The 12,221-nt window shown below is 52.3% G+C and overlaps 1 protein-coding gene across 2 annotated transcripts in view; it reads left to right on the top strand.

The window, feature by feature from the left end:
• Positions 1-12,221, top strand: part of DOCK5 (dedicator of cytokinesis 5) — a 72,754-nt gene that overhangs the window by 54,477 nt on the left and 6,056 nt on the right. Inside the window, exons 41-51 of one of the 2 annotated variants that reach the window (XM_039564247.1) lie at positions 35-176; positions 2,505-2,586; positions 2,761-2,845; positions 3,239-3,325; positions 3,751-3,927; positions 6,200-6,283; positions 7,157-7,294; positions 8,168-8,334; positions 9,034-9,211; positions 11,303-11,438; positions 11,993-12,089. In XM_039564247.1, the coding sequence (XP_039420181.1) occupies positions 35-176; positions 2,505-2,586; positions 2,761-2,845; positions 3,239-3,325; positions 3,751-3,927; positions 6,200-6,283; positions 7,157-7,294; positions 8,168-8,334; positions 9,034-9,211; positions 11,303-11,438; positions 11,993-12,089 (1,373 nt within the window). Of the gene's footprint in view, positions 1-34; positions 177-2,504; positions 2,587-2,760; positions 2,846-3,238; positions 3,326-3,750; positions 3,928-6,199; positions 6,284-7,156; positions 7,295-8,167; positions 8,335-9,033; positions 9,212-11,302; positions 11,439-11,992; positions 12,090-12,221 lie in introns of those variants that run through there. The other variant, XM_039564248.1, reaches the window with a different exon arrangement.

The following is a 12,221-nucleotide window of genomic DNA, read 5'->3' on the forward strand; positions in this document are numbered from 1 at the left end:
AGTTTTAATTCCCTTTTTCTTCTCCTGCCCGCAGAATAAGATTTTCATCTACCGTGGCAAGGAGTACGAGCGGAGGGAGGATTTTAACCTGAAGCTGCTGACCCAGTTCCCCAGTGCTGAGAAGATGACCAGCACTGCCCCTCCAGCAGAGGAGATCAAGGCTTCCCCCAAACAGTGTATCTTTTGGGTTTAGGGCCTTTTGGCACATCCCAGAGCTGCCTCTTCCCCACAGTAACACAGTTGGTGAACAGCAGTAATGATAAGCGAGGGGATTACTGCTCCAGGCACTGGGCATGGAAATGGGGCTGTCCAGAGTTGCAAGGGTGGATTTAAAGGCAGTTTGAGGCTGTCAGAGTTAAACAAGTTGCTGTCAGGGAGGATTTCCTGAATTCTCACTCAGGTAATGCCGACTGCTCTGGCCATGGTGGGACCCAGTTGGGTGTTTCTGGGTGAAAGATGTGGAATACAGGCTGTGAAAGTGGGATAAAAAGTGAAGGACACTCCTTTCTTCCTTGCAGGCCATTAGCATTTATGAAGTGCTGGGGTTTGTGTGCTTCTTCCCCTAAAAGTCTTGTGGTAAAAAATGCAAAGTCATTATTTCCCTGAAAGTCATTGGGTGCACAGCCCTTACTATTTTTTAATTCTTATTTTTCCCCTTGCTGCTGGGACTGCAGGCTGTGTCCCAAGCTCCCCACCAGGGTTGAGATCCTCTTAACTGTGAGTGTGACCCAGTGGAGGTGCTCCAGATTGCTGCCGGTGACTTCAGTGCGTGGCTCCTGGGGGATGCACACCAGGCAAACCAAGTTCCTGGGCTCCCAGCCTGTGTTCAGCAGGCCAGGCTGGAGAAGCTGAAGGTCCATTTGGCCCCTCAGATCCTGTGCACAAAGGCCCAGCTCTAGCAGTGATAGCAGATGCTTCCCTTGCAGTCCTCCTGCCAAGCACCGAACCCACATAGGAAATTAAAATCCATTCAAGACCAAACTTGGTATCAGAAACGCCTCTTCTGTTGCTGCTTTGTTTCAGCTGCTTCCTTTGCATCTGTTTGTGTTTGTTCTGATGTTTCTGGCTCGGGATGAACCCGAGCTGCAGAATTTGGATGCAGATCTGAACCGTCCCGAAGGTTTGGGGGTGTTGGGTTCCGGGTCTCTGGCACAGCCCCGGGATGAGGGGGAGCAGCTGCAGGGCTTGGATGTGGGACAGGTCCTGCCTGGACTCCCACAAACACCTCCTGAGGAGATGAGGAGTGCCCAGATCTCTGTTGTGTTAGGCAGGCCTTGCTGCTTCTGGGGTTGGTTTTACTTTCAGGCTCTTTTTAACCTCCTTTGTCTCATGCTCTTTTTTATTACTTCAGTTGGGGTTTTTTGCTCTTTTATGACAAAATACCTCGTTGTTCTTTTGGTGGTAATGTGCTGGGGGTACCAGGTGAGCTGTGCTGAGCCTCAGGGGTTCCCTGCACCCCAAAGCAGCCCAGTCCCCAGCAGCTGAGCACTGGGAGCTGTGCAGGGGCCCAGCAGGGCACCCAGCCCAAGCTAATGAGCTCTCCTGAGACAAAGAATTCATCAGCTGGGGCTCAGAGCCTGATCTAAAGTGCCTCTGTGGGTTTGGGCTCAGCCTGGCTGGTGGCCACCTGGCTCCTCGCTGCAGGCAGGGGGACTTTGGCTCTCAAAATGCTCTTCAGAGCTGCCCTCAGCGAGTTCAAGGACGTATGGGGGCTGCCTTCACCCCCCACTACAACATTGCCACTTCAGAGGGCAGGGGATTCACAGAAATCATCTGCTCACGGGGGTCAGGTTGGTTAAGCTTTGCTTTGCCAGCCAGGATTTGCTTCTGTAAAGCCTCACACAGTCCTTAAAGCAGAGCTTGGGGATAAAAGTACCAGGATTTTGTAATGTCTGTCATTATTCACAGGTGCAAAAGCTGAGGCTGAAGCAGCTATTCCTGGATTAAAGCAATTCCTTTATTCAGTTGGCTTCATCAATCTAAAAAGTGGGAGAGAAGGAGGGGCAGCCTCTGGTAAATAACTGTGGGGCGAGAGAGAAGAGCCAGATGCATCCACAGAACCTCCTGCAGAACCTTGTTTCCCTTTTTCCTGTCTCCCAAAGTAGAAATCAGTGGTGCCCAGGATTCCCAAGCATTTTCACCAGGGAATTTCAGCACTTGGGAGTGTCCAAGGCCAGCCTGGGATAGTGGAAGTGTCCCTGTCCATGGTGGGCAGTGGAACTGCATGAATTTTGAGGTCCTTTCCAACCCAAACCGTTCTGGGAATCTGTGATGATTATTTATAAAGTCCTTTTCTTTTTGGGTTTTTAATTCACAAGGAGCCTACAAACTGCAAGATGCAACATAATGCCTGTGATTGGTGATGAATTAGTCAGGTTTGAAGAAAAAATACTTAACGAGAGCACAGGGAATTGTGGAGAAGTCTGACAGGAAGGGTTTTTCTCTCCCTCTCCTGTTTTCCCAGAAGGGTTCCTGGTTTTTCATCCTTAACCAGAGCTGCTCAGATGTGCAGTGCTTCATTGTGAAGCCTGTGATGAACCTGCCACTGAATTACAAAGATAAACCTGTTCCTGAACAGATCTTAAAGTAATTTATTTTCCTTTTCCCTCAACATTTTCTTTGTGTTTTCCCCACTAACTTGGGCCTTTGTGTCCTGTGTAAATTGTGTGAAGTCCTCCCCACAGCCTGTGAGGAAACAGTTGAACATTTGAGTGAGGGTGGGAGCTGAGGAAAATCACCTTTTACTCTGCTTCTCCCCAGCTACTACAGAGCCAACGAGGTGCAGCAATTCACCCACTCCAGGCCTGTCAGGAAAGGAGAGAAAGATCCAGACAACGAGTTTGCTGTGAGTCCTTTGCCTTTTGTTTGTTTTGGTGGTGGCATTTTGACCAAACTGTCACCTTTTCCCTCTCACTGTGGCCATGGAGGTTGGGAATTAAAATGTAGGAGACACAAAAGGCATTTGCAGTCTCCGTGTGAAGCTGGGAATGATGTCAAGGGGCTCCATAGCTGGAGTTCTAACATTTAAATCCATCAGAATCCATAAATGTGGTGCTGTGTGAGCCCAGCTTCCTCCAGAGCCCAGCAAGGGGCTCCATCCCAGTCAGGGAAGGTGGAAATGGCTGTGGAATTCCTGCCAGCTTGTTCTGGAAGCCTCATCCCACACAGGAGAGCATTGAACTCCAAGACCAATATTTTCCTTGTATCTCAGGTGTCTTTTTTTTCCTTCTCTGAGCAGAACATGTGGATAGAAAGGACAACCTACACAACAGCTTATTCATTTCCAGGCATCCTCAAGTGGTTCGAGGTCAAACAGGTCACAACGGTGAGTTCTCCACGGGGGCTGGATCTCCAATCCCTCATGGAATAGAGCCTTGGAACACTTGGGAATGTTAATCCTTCTGCTGTTGGATGTGGCACGGATAAAAGCAAATTATTTCGTTTCTTACTCAGTGGAGAGGAATAAATCACAGAACCATGGAATCCCGGGATGGTTTGGGTTGGGAGGGACCTTAAAATCATCCAGTGCCACCCCTGCCCTGGGCAGGGACACCTCCCACTGTCCCAGGCTGCTCCAACCTGGCCTTGGGCACTTCCAGGGATCCAGGGGCAGCCACAGCTGCTCTGGGAATTCCATCCCAGCCCCTCCTCACCCTCCCAGGGGAGAATTTCTCCCTAAAAATTGATCGAAGGTTTGAAAGGTTTATTCTGTGACTAATGAAGGTTCATTCTGTTTCTCCTCTCCCTCAGGAGGAGATCAGCCCCCTGGAGAATGCCATAGAGACCATGGAGCTCACCAACGAGAAGATCACCAACATTGTCCAGCAGCACATCTGGGACCGGAGCCTGCCCGTGCACCCCCTGTCCATGCTGCTCAACGGCATCGTGGACCCCGCGGTCATGGGGGGCTACACCAACTATGAGAAGGTGTCTGTCACATCCAGGGAGCCCCTCTGCAGGGCTGGGAGAGCTGGGGGTGCTCACCTGGAGAAGGGAAATTCCAGGGAGAGCTCAGAGCCCCTTGCATGGGCTAAAGGGGCTCCAGGAGAGCTGGAGAGGGACTGGGGACAAGGGATGGAGGGACAGGACACAGGGAATGGCTTCCCAGTGCCAGAGGGCAGGGATGGATGGGATATTGGGAAGGAATTCCTGGCTGGGAGGGACTGGGCTGGAATTCCCAGAGCAGCTGTGGCTGCTCCTGGATCCCTGGAAGTGCCCAAGGCCAGGCTGGAGAGGTCTTGGAGCACCCTGGTCCTTAAAGTCCCTTCCAGCCCAAAGCATTCCAGGACTCTGATCCTGGTTTCCTGAGCTCTGCAGTGTGGAAGGCCCAGGCTGGGCCCTGGGAGGTTCCAGACACGGCACTTTCGGGGTCTGTGTGTGCAGAGCTCAGACAGGAGGAGAAAAGAGCAAAGAACAGGGATTTGCCCTGGCTGCAAGGTGGAAGTGCTCAGGTTCTGTGCTCTGCAGGGCCAGGGGGAGGAAGGATCCAGCTCTTCTGGGCCCCTTTCCAGCGGGATAAGAACCTGCTCCTGCCCTGTGGGGCACAGAGGTGCTTGGGCAGCCCAGGGAACAAAGAAAAGCCAAAACCTGACATTTCTCCTATGTATTGATAGGGAATGAAAAGGCAAAGACAACAACATCTCTGTCTTTGGAATCTTGGACAGAGCAGAGAATTCAGGGAGAAAGCAGCATTTCCTGTGCAGGTTTACTCAGCTGACTTCACTTGAGCAGTGTGGGTTGTTCTTTTCTGTGCTGTTTGACTGAAGCTGTTGATTCCCTCCACCTCATGATGAGGTTCCCAGCACAAAAGGCGCTGCTGGTTTCCCCAGACGGGGTGGGATGTGGTAAAACACATTTAATTCTCCTCAGCTGTGTCCCCATCCATGAAATGAGGTGCACAAGTTAATTGGGAGAGGGGCTGATTGATCTGGGCTCTAACTCTGCTGATTCCAGAGGAGTTTGGAAGCTTTGCCAGGGCTGGATTTGGCCCTGAATCCTCCCATTTTATGAATTAAGGTTGACATCAAGTTTAGAATTACGAAAGTGGGAAAGCAGTTAAAACTAGAAAACACAGAGTCTCTGCAGCCACATCTGGAAGTACTCATTGCTGGTTCATATTTTCCTATTTCAGCTGCAGATCAGAGCAGAACATTTGGCTTTTGTGGGCAGCTAAAATCTGAGTTTTAATTGTTTCATCGTAGCCAAAAGCCAAAGTTGGGGTTTTTAACATCTTTCCTCTTGCAATAATTAAGCACTTTCAAGGAAAATCCTCTGGGACCAACCCAGCAGCCCTTTCCCAGGCTCACCTCCATCCCTTCAGGATCAAACCCCCAGCCCTATAAACCTTGTACTCCAGTTTTACAGAAGTAAAAAAAAATAAATTCAGAGGCTGAAATAGTTCAGAGATGCAATGAAAAACTTATTAGGGGGTTTATCTAGGAAAAAAAAGAGAAGTTAAATTATTCTGACCAGGAATTGGGATCCATTTCAATGGGATACAGCATGGGAATTGGCACAGTTTTCAGTCCAGAAAAGTGGATTTGTGTTTGTTCAACTTCAAACCAAGACCAGATCCTGCTGATTTGAGGTAAACCCAGGAGAAGTGGAGACTGAAGGTGCTTTGTTGGAGGAAGCTGGGAGCCCAAATCCCAGCGTGGTCTCTATTTCTGCTGAACCTTTGTAACCAGCCCCAGGTGGAAATGGGGGATTTAAGGGCTGAAATCAAGGGAATTGCAGCAGGAGCTGCTCTGCTCTCCCTGGGGCAGCTGGGGTGGTTTGGGTGGGTGGTGGGGCACTGACTGCTGCAAGACAAAGGGGCTTTTTGAAGTCAGAACTTGAGGTTTTGGGTCTGCCACTCACGTTTAAGTGAGAAGTAGAAGTGATGGAACCTCAGTTACTCAGGTCAGTACTGGTTTGTGAGAAGGGGATCGGGACTGAGCAAAACCTTTCTGATGCAGTAACTGTTTCTCCATGTGCTTCACTGGAAAAAATTGTAACTTTTTTAACATAAAAAAGTGGGGTTTGTTCCCTTTTCCCAACAAATAACTCTGGTTCTTTGTTCCTCAGCTTGGTGCCAGCAAAATTTGGCTTTAATACGAGGAATAATGGCAGCAAATCGCTTTTGAAGGATCTCCCCCTCAGAGCTGCCTGAGGGAACAGTGTCTGTGTCACCTGTGTCACCTCCTCTCTTTGCTTCCAGGCCTTCTTCACAGAGAAATATCTCCAGGAACATCCTGAAGATCAAGACAAAATCGAGCTGCTCAAGCAACAAATCGCTATTCAGGTATGGAATTGGGGGAAAGCTGGAAGCACTGGGGAGGGCAGATGTTTCCTCAGCATTGCTGGGGTGTTAACACAGATCAGTGTCACAAGAACAATCTGGATTTATGGACAGTTCGTTTTTATTTTAAGAAAACTTCTGTGTGCTAAAATTGTGGCCTGAGATACTCCAAGTGCTCTGAAATATTTGCCAACACGGGATGGCTTTTCCCTCATGAATATTAAAATATCTGTTACCTCTTCTTGAAACCATCAGAGCTACTGGTTTGTCAGCCCTGACCATTAGGATTGGTCTGTTTGGACCCAAATGGCGCTGAAAAACTGCGCTGTTTTCTTGGGATGCAAATTCCATCCCTGCAGAGCAGTTTGTGCTCGTTCCCACAGCCAGCAGAGCCTGGTTAAAGCCTCCTCACAGGCACACAGCTCTGGGGGCTGAGAAGGGATCTATTCCAGGATTTAACATGCATTTTCCAAAGCAGTGGAGGAGATGGAATCATGGAGTTGTGGAATGGTTTGGGTGGGAAGGGGCCTTACAGCCCGTCCAGTGCCAGCCCTGCCATGGGCAGGGACACCTTCCCCATCCCAGGGTGCTCCAAGCCCCGTCCAGCCTGGCCCTGGAACTGTGCTGTAAATGGGGAAAATGTTGATGTTTGTTCCAGACCTGGAGCTCCAGCACTGAAGTTCCCTCGCTATCCCCAGCTCCAAGTCAGCAGCTGAGCTCCCTTCCTGTGTCACTGTTTATTTTCCTCTCTGCAAACCCAAAACACGTTGATTGAAACCCTTTCATTCTATCTGAGCTGTTTAACTCGCACTCTGGGGAGCAGCAGGGCTGGTCTGTGCTCCTGCAGCTCATTCTGCTCCTCCCTCCCTCCCTCAGATGCCTCTCCTGGCAGAGGGGATCCGGATCCACGGCGAGAAGCTGACGGAGCAGCTGAAGCCCCTGCACGAGAGGCTCACAGCCTGCTTCAGGGAGCTCAGGAGGAAGGTGGAGAAGCAGTACGGGGTCATCACTTTGGTGAGGGAACCTGGTTTTCCCATGTTTTGCCCCAAAGGAAGCCAACTCCCCCTTTTCCACCCTTGGGTGGGTGTGAGGTGGTTTCACAGAATCCCAGAATCAGCAAGGTTGGGAAAGACCTTTGAGACCACTGAGTCCAAGCTGTGACCTAAAACCTCCTTGTCCCCAGCCCAGAGCTCTGAGTGCCGTGTCCAGCCCTTGCTTGGTCACCTCCAGGGATGGGCACTCCAAACCTCCCTGGGCAATTCCAAGGCCTGGCCACCCTTTCCATGAGGAAATTCCTGCTGCTGTCCACCCTGAGCCTCCCCTGGCCCAGCCTGAGGCCGTTCCCTCTCCTCCTGTCCCTGTTCCCTGCGAGCAGAGCCCGACCCCCCCGGCTGCCCCCTCCTGTCAGGGACTTGTGCAGAGCCACAAGGTCCCCCCTGATCCCCCTTTGCTCCAGGCTGAGCCCCTTTCCCAGCTCCCTCAGGAGTTCTCCAGCCCCTCCCCAGCTCTGTTCCCTTCCCTGGACTCACCTCAGCCCCTCCATGTCCCTCCTAAAGGGGCCCAGAACTGGACACAGCACTCGAGGTGTGACTTCCCCAGTGCCCAGTACAGGGGACAATCCCTGCCCTGGCCACGTGGGCACACCTGGGCTCGTGTCCAGCTGCTGTCCATCAGTCCCTCCAGGTCCCTTTGTGTCCAGCCCCTCTGTCCCCAGCCTGGGGGTTGTGACCAAAGTGCAGGACCCTGGCTCCTGTTAAAGCTGCTATCCCTGGATCCAGCCCCTGGATCCAGCCTGCCCAGGTCCCCCTGCAGAGCCGCCCTGCCCCAGCCTTGCTGTCAGCTGCGGATCTGCTGATGGTGGAGGTTTCTCACGGTGTTTTCCTGCAGCCCCCGGCGCTGACCGAGAGGAAGCCGAGCAGGTCGGGCTCGGTGGTGCTGCCCTACATCATGTCCTCCACCCTCAGGAGGCTCTCGGTCACTTCCGTGGCCTCGTCCGTGGCCTCCACCTCATCCACCTCGTCCGACAGCGCTTCCTCCAGGCCGGGCTCAGATGGGTCAGTGATTGACAGTGATTGACAGCGGGGGTGGATGGGCCTTAGCATCAGTTACTCTGAAAATCAAGATTGATTCCATGGAAATACTGTTAAAAATGTTAATGGAGGTGGGTGTTGTTAGTCCGTTTTACAGACAGGACTTTGGAGCACAAACAGTGGGAACTGCACCCCCCCATGGCTGCCCCAGTAATCCCCAGTGCATCCCAGGTGCCCACTGCCTCCATTTCCCAGGAAAACGGGGCTGTGAGGCACCACAAGGTTCATTTTGGTCAGCCAAGAGGTGAATAAGGCACACAGCACTTGCTGCACCCTGTCTGCAGCTGCATCCACAGCATGGGAAGGAGCTGCCATGCCTGGGGACATTCCCTGCTGCCGCTTGTCTGTACACTGAATTTACAGCTGGGATAACCAGAGTTTGGGTGATTTGTTCAAGGTCAGTGAGACTCATGGCTGAGCATGAATTGCAGCTCTGGCTCCCTCTGCAAGCAGATCACACTTTACCTTGGACAAAAAACATGCAATACTTGGAATTCCAGAGGTAACAGCACAAATCCCACTGGAAAATTCATGGTCCTACCTCACTTTTTCACAATAAATAATCCCTTACATAAACTGAGAGATCACAGCTTTTTAACAAACAGCCCTTTCCAGGTCTGATGGACTCGTGTTTCGTGTTTTTCTCACTCTTTCGGGCCACAGATCCACCCTGGAGCCTCTCTTGGAGCGGAGAATATCCACATCTTCCAGAGCTGAGGAGCTGCCCGTGAAAGACGAGGGTGACAACAGGATTAGCAAACTCAAGAGGAAGGAGTGGAGCATTAGCAAGTCTCAGGTTATTGTGGAGAAGGAGCCAGAGACAGAACTGACGTCCAAAATGGTAAAAAAGTCACCATAACAATGACAGCAATAATAAAACCCTCAGCAGGAGCGGGGAGTGTTTCCACTGCTCTCAGCCATGCTGCTCAGGGGAGCTTCATTAAACTGCGGGAGGGGTTCGAATACCAAGAAGCCTCGGTCATCTGAGTAATTCTCTTTGTTTAATTTGGAAAATCCGTGTCACAGGCCCAAGTGCAGCTTGGCTGGAGGTCCAGGCTGGGAGCAGGAGGCCCTGGTGGCTCAGGGAGGTGCTGAAGGGAGCAGAGCCCTGTGGTGCTCTCAGCGCCATGGCAAAGCCTGGTTTTTGTTGGAGCCAGGAGCCCTGCTCAGCCAGGCAGGGATCCAGCTGCCCAGCCAGATGAGCAGCTGCTGTCAGGCAGCACAAACCAAGTGTCCTGTGAGGTGCAGAGCACTTGGGTGGATCAGGGAGTTGGGTAAAGATGCTCTGGTGGTTCAGTCACCAGCTCTGGGAACGTGGATCTGCCAGGCCGTGCTGTGCTCCAGAGCCCTGTGAGGGCAGGGTGGCCGTTCCTTGAGGAATAAACCAGAATCTGCACCCCCAGAGGAGGTTGGGATGAGGAATAGGCTGGAGGCTCTTAGGCTCACAGTGGGGTTCAGAGTGGTCACCCAAAGCACAGGGATGAGTTTCAGCCCACAGGCAGAGCTGCACGACCTTGGGGTACTGTCCTGATGGGTGTAAAACTGTGTCACACCCCGGGATAGTGTCCTGATGGGTGTAAAACTGTGTCACACCCCAGGATAGTGTCCTGATGGGTGTAAAACTGTGTCTCACCCCGGGATACTGTCCTGAGGGGTGTAAAGCTCTGTTACACCCTCAGGCTGAGAGAATTGGGCACCTGGATATTTCAGTGCCCCTAATCTCACTTACCTTGGCTGCTAATCTGATTTAGCACAGGCTCATTTTTCTCAATAACGAGAAAACGTGAATTCCTGTATTTCCCTTTCCTCTCCCAAGTTCTCAGCTGGATCTGGCACGGATGGGTTATGCTGATCCGTTTTCAGGAATTCTCATCAGGTCTGAGGGATGCTGCCAGCTCTTGGAGGCTGCAGGGCATTTCTAAGAAGGGGATCTGTGGCTCCAGGGTGCTGTCATTGGTCCTGACAAGATTTCCAGCTCAGGAAACCTGGGGTTGTGGATGCTGGTGCTGCAGGAGGCCTGGCCCTCTGCCTCTGGAATCGCTGTTGGATGAAATCCCCAGTATCTGGGAAGGGAAGGAGCAGTCCAGGGTTCCAGTCCTGCTCCAGGACACTGCAAAGCCCAGGAAAAGCTGCTTTTATGGGTGCTCTCCTCCATGGCTCCACAGCGAGCACAGGAGCTGGACAGAGGAATTTTCTGGCGCTCTGGACTGAGCTGTGTGGGAGCTGGAAAGCCAGAGGGAAGCAAAGACTTTCTGTCTGAGCTTTTAGTGTTTTATATCCTACCAGTGTGTGGTCCCCTCTGTGCAGGGAGAAATCCTGAGCTGCTCAGGGATGGAGAATTGACCTCTGAAAAAAAAGAGTTTAATTGTGTGTTTAAGTGACAGCCTGCTCTGGAAAGCAATAAACTAATATTGAAAAGGACCCCGATATTCCTGCACTGGACTTTTGGGGCCACCCTGAGGTGGCCTCGAGAGAAGAGCACAGGGCATGTGACATTGGAAGGAGCTGGATGCAAATTCCCACGTGCAAAGGATTTGCTGTGTAAAGCCTAAACCAGCCTCATTCCACAGCCCTCGGGAGCTGGAGGATACCAGCAGCCCTGACCTGCACCCAGGATTTCATTTTTTTTAGTTCTCAGAATGACTTCACCCTCACTCCCCTCCAGAATTTATTCACAGAACTGCAGCAGCTTTTCAGCCTGACACCTTCCCTTCCTAATTAACACCCTGAGGCCATTAAAAGCAGTTCAGTGGTGCCCAGGGAGTGCCAGGGGAAGCTGGGCTGTGTCCGGGGGTGCCTTTTGACACGGCCGAGCCAGGGCAGGGCTTTCGCTCCTGTTCCCCTTCCTCGCTCCCGGTTCCTGCGGTGCTGGGCCAGCTCGGCTTCGCTGTGGGTGACCACTGAAGGGTTTGGCCATCTCTGCTCCCTCCAGGGCCCGGCAGGGAAGGCACAGAGGCCCAAGAGTCTGCAGCTGGGAGACAACAGGCTGACCTTGCTGCAGGGCTCCTCGCTGCAGCAACCCACCCGCAGCCCTCCGCCCATCACCCCCAAAACCCCCCGGACCCAGAGTAAGTCCTGCGGCTGGAATAGGGTGGGAATGACTCTGTTTGCTGAGGGAACCACGCTGGGGAGGGATGGAGGGAGGGAGGAGCTGCTCTGAGTTAGATCCCAGAGTGACCCGGGGCTGCTGGTGTCTGCAGACATTTTTGTCAGATAACAGAACCCTTTTTTCCCCCCACCCCTTCTTTTTTCCCCCCACCCCTTCTTTTTTCCCCCCCACCCCTTCTTTTTTCCCCCCACCCCTTCTTTTTTCCCCCCCACCCCTTCTTTTTTCCCCCCCACCCCATCTTTTTCCCCCCCACCCCTTCTTTTTTCCCCCCCACCCCTTCTTTTTTCCCCCCCACCCCTTCTTTTTTCCCCCCACCCCTTCTTTTTTCCCACCCACCCTTCTTTTTTCCCACCCACCCCTTCTTTTTTCCCACCCACCCCTTATTCCTCCCCCCTTATCCCCCCCTTTTCCCCCCCCCCCCCCCTTTTTCCCCTTTGGCCCATTTCATCTTATTTTTTTTTCTTCTTTTTTCCTCACTTTTCCTTATTCTCTCCTTGTTGTTGTTGCTTCCAGGCTTCCCCTCCTTGCAGGCTGACGGACTGGCCACGCCACCCCCCCTCCACCCAAAAGCAAACCCTACGAGAGCAGCACCCCCAGGAGCTCAGCGGAGGTGAGGAGCTGGGAGCTGATGGGTTCTTGGGCAGCAGCTTCCCAGGCACCACTGGAGTTTTCCAAGCTGCTCTTGGGGTGCTGCTGCTTGAAGCTTTTCTCATCCTTTTGCTGCTTCTCTCCCTGAAACCAC

This window comes from Corvus cornix, chromosome 22 (assembly GCF_000738735.6).
Source record: "Corvus cornix cornix isolate S_Up_H32 chromosome 22, ASM73873v5, whole genome shotgun sequence".
Classification (NCBI taxonomy): domain Eukaryota; kingdom Metazoa; phylum Chordata; class Aves; order Passeriformes; family Corvidae; genus Corvus; species Corvus cornix.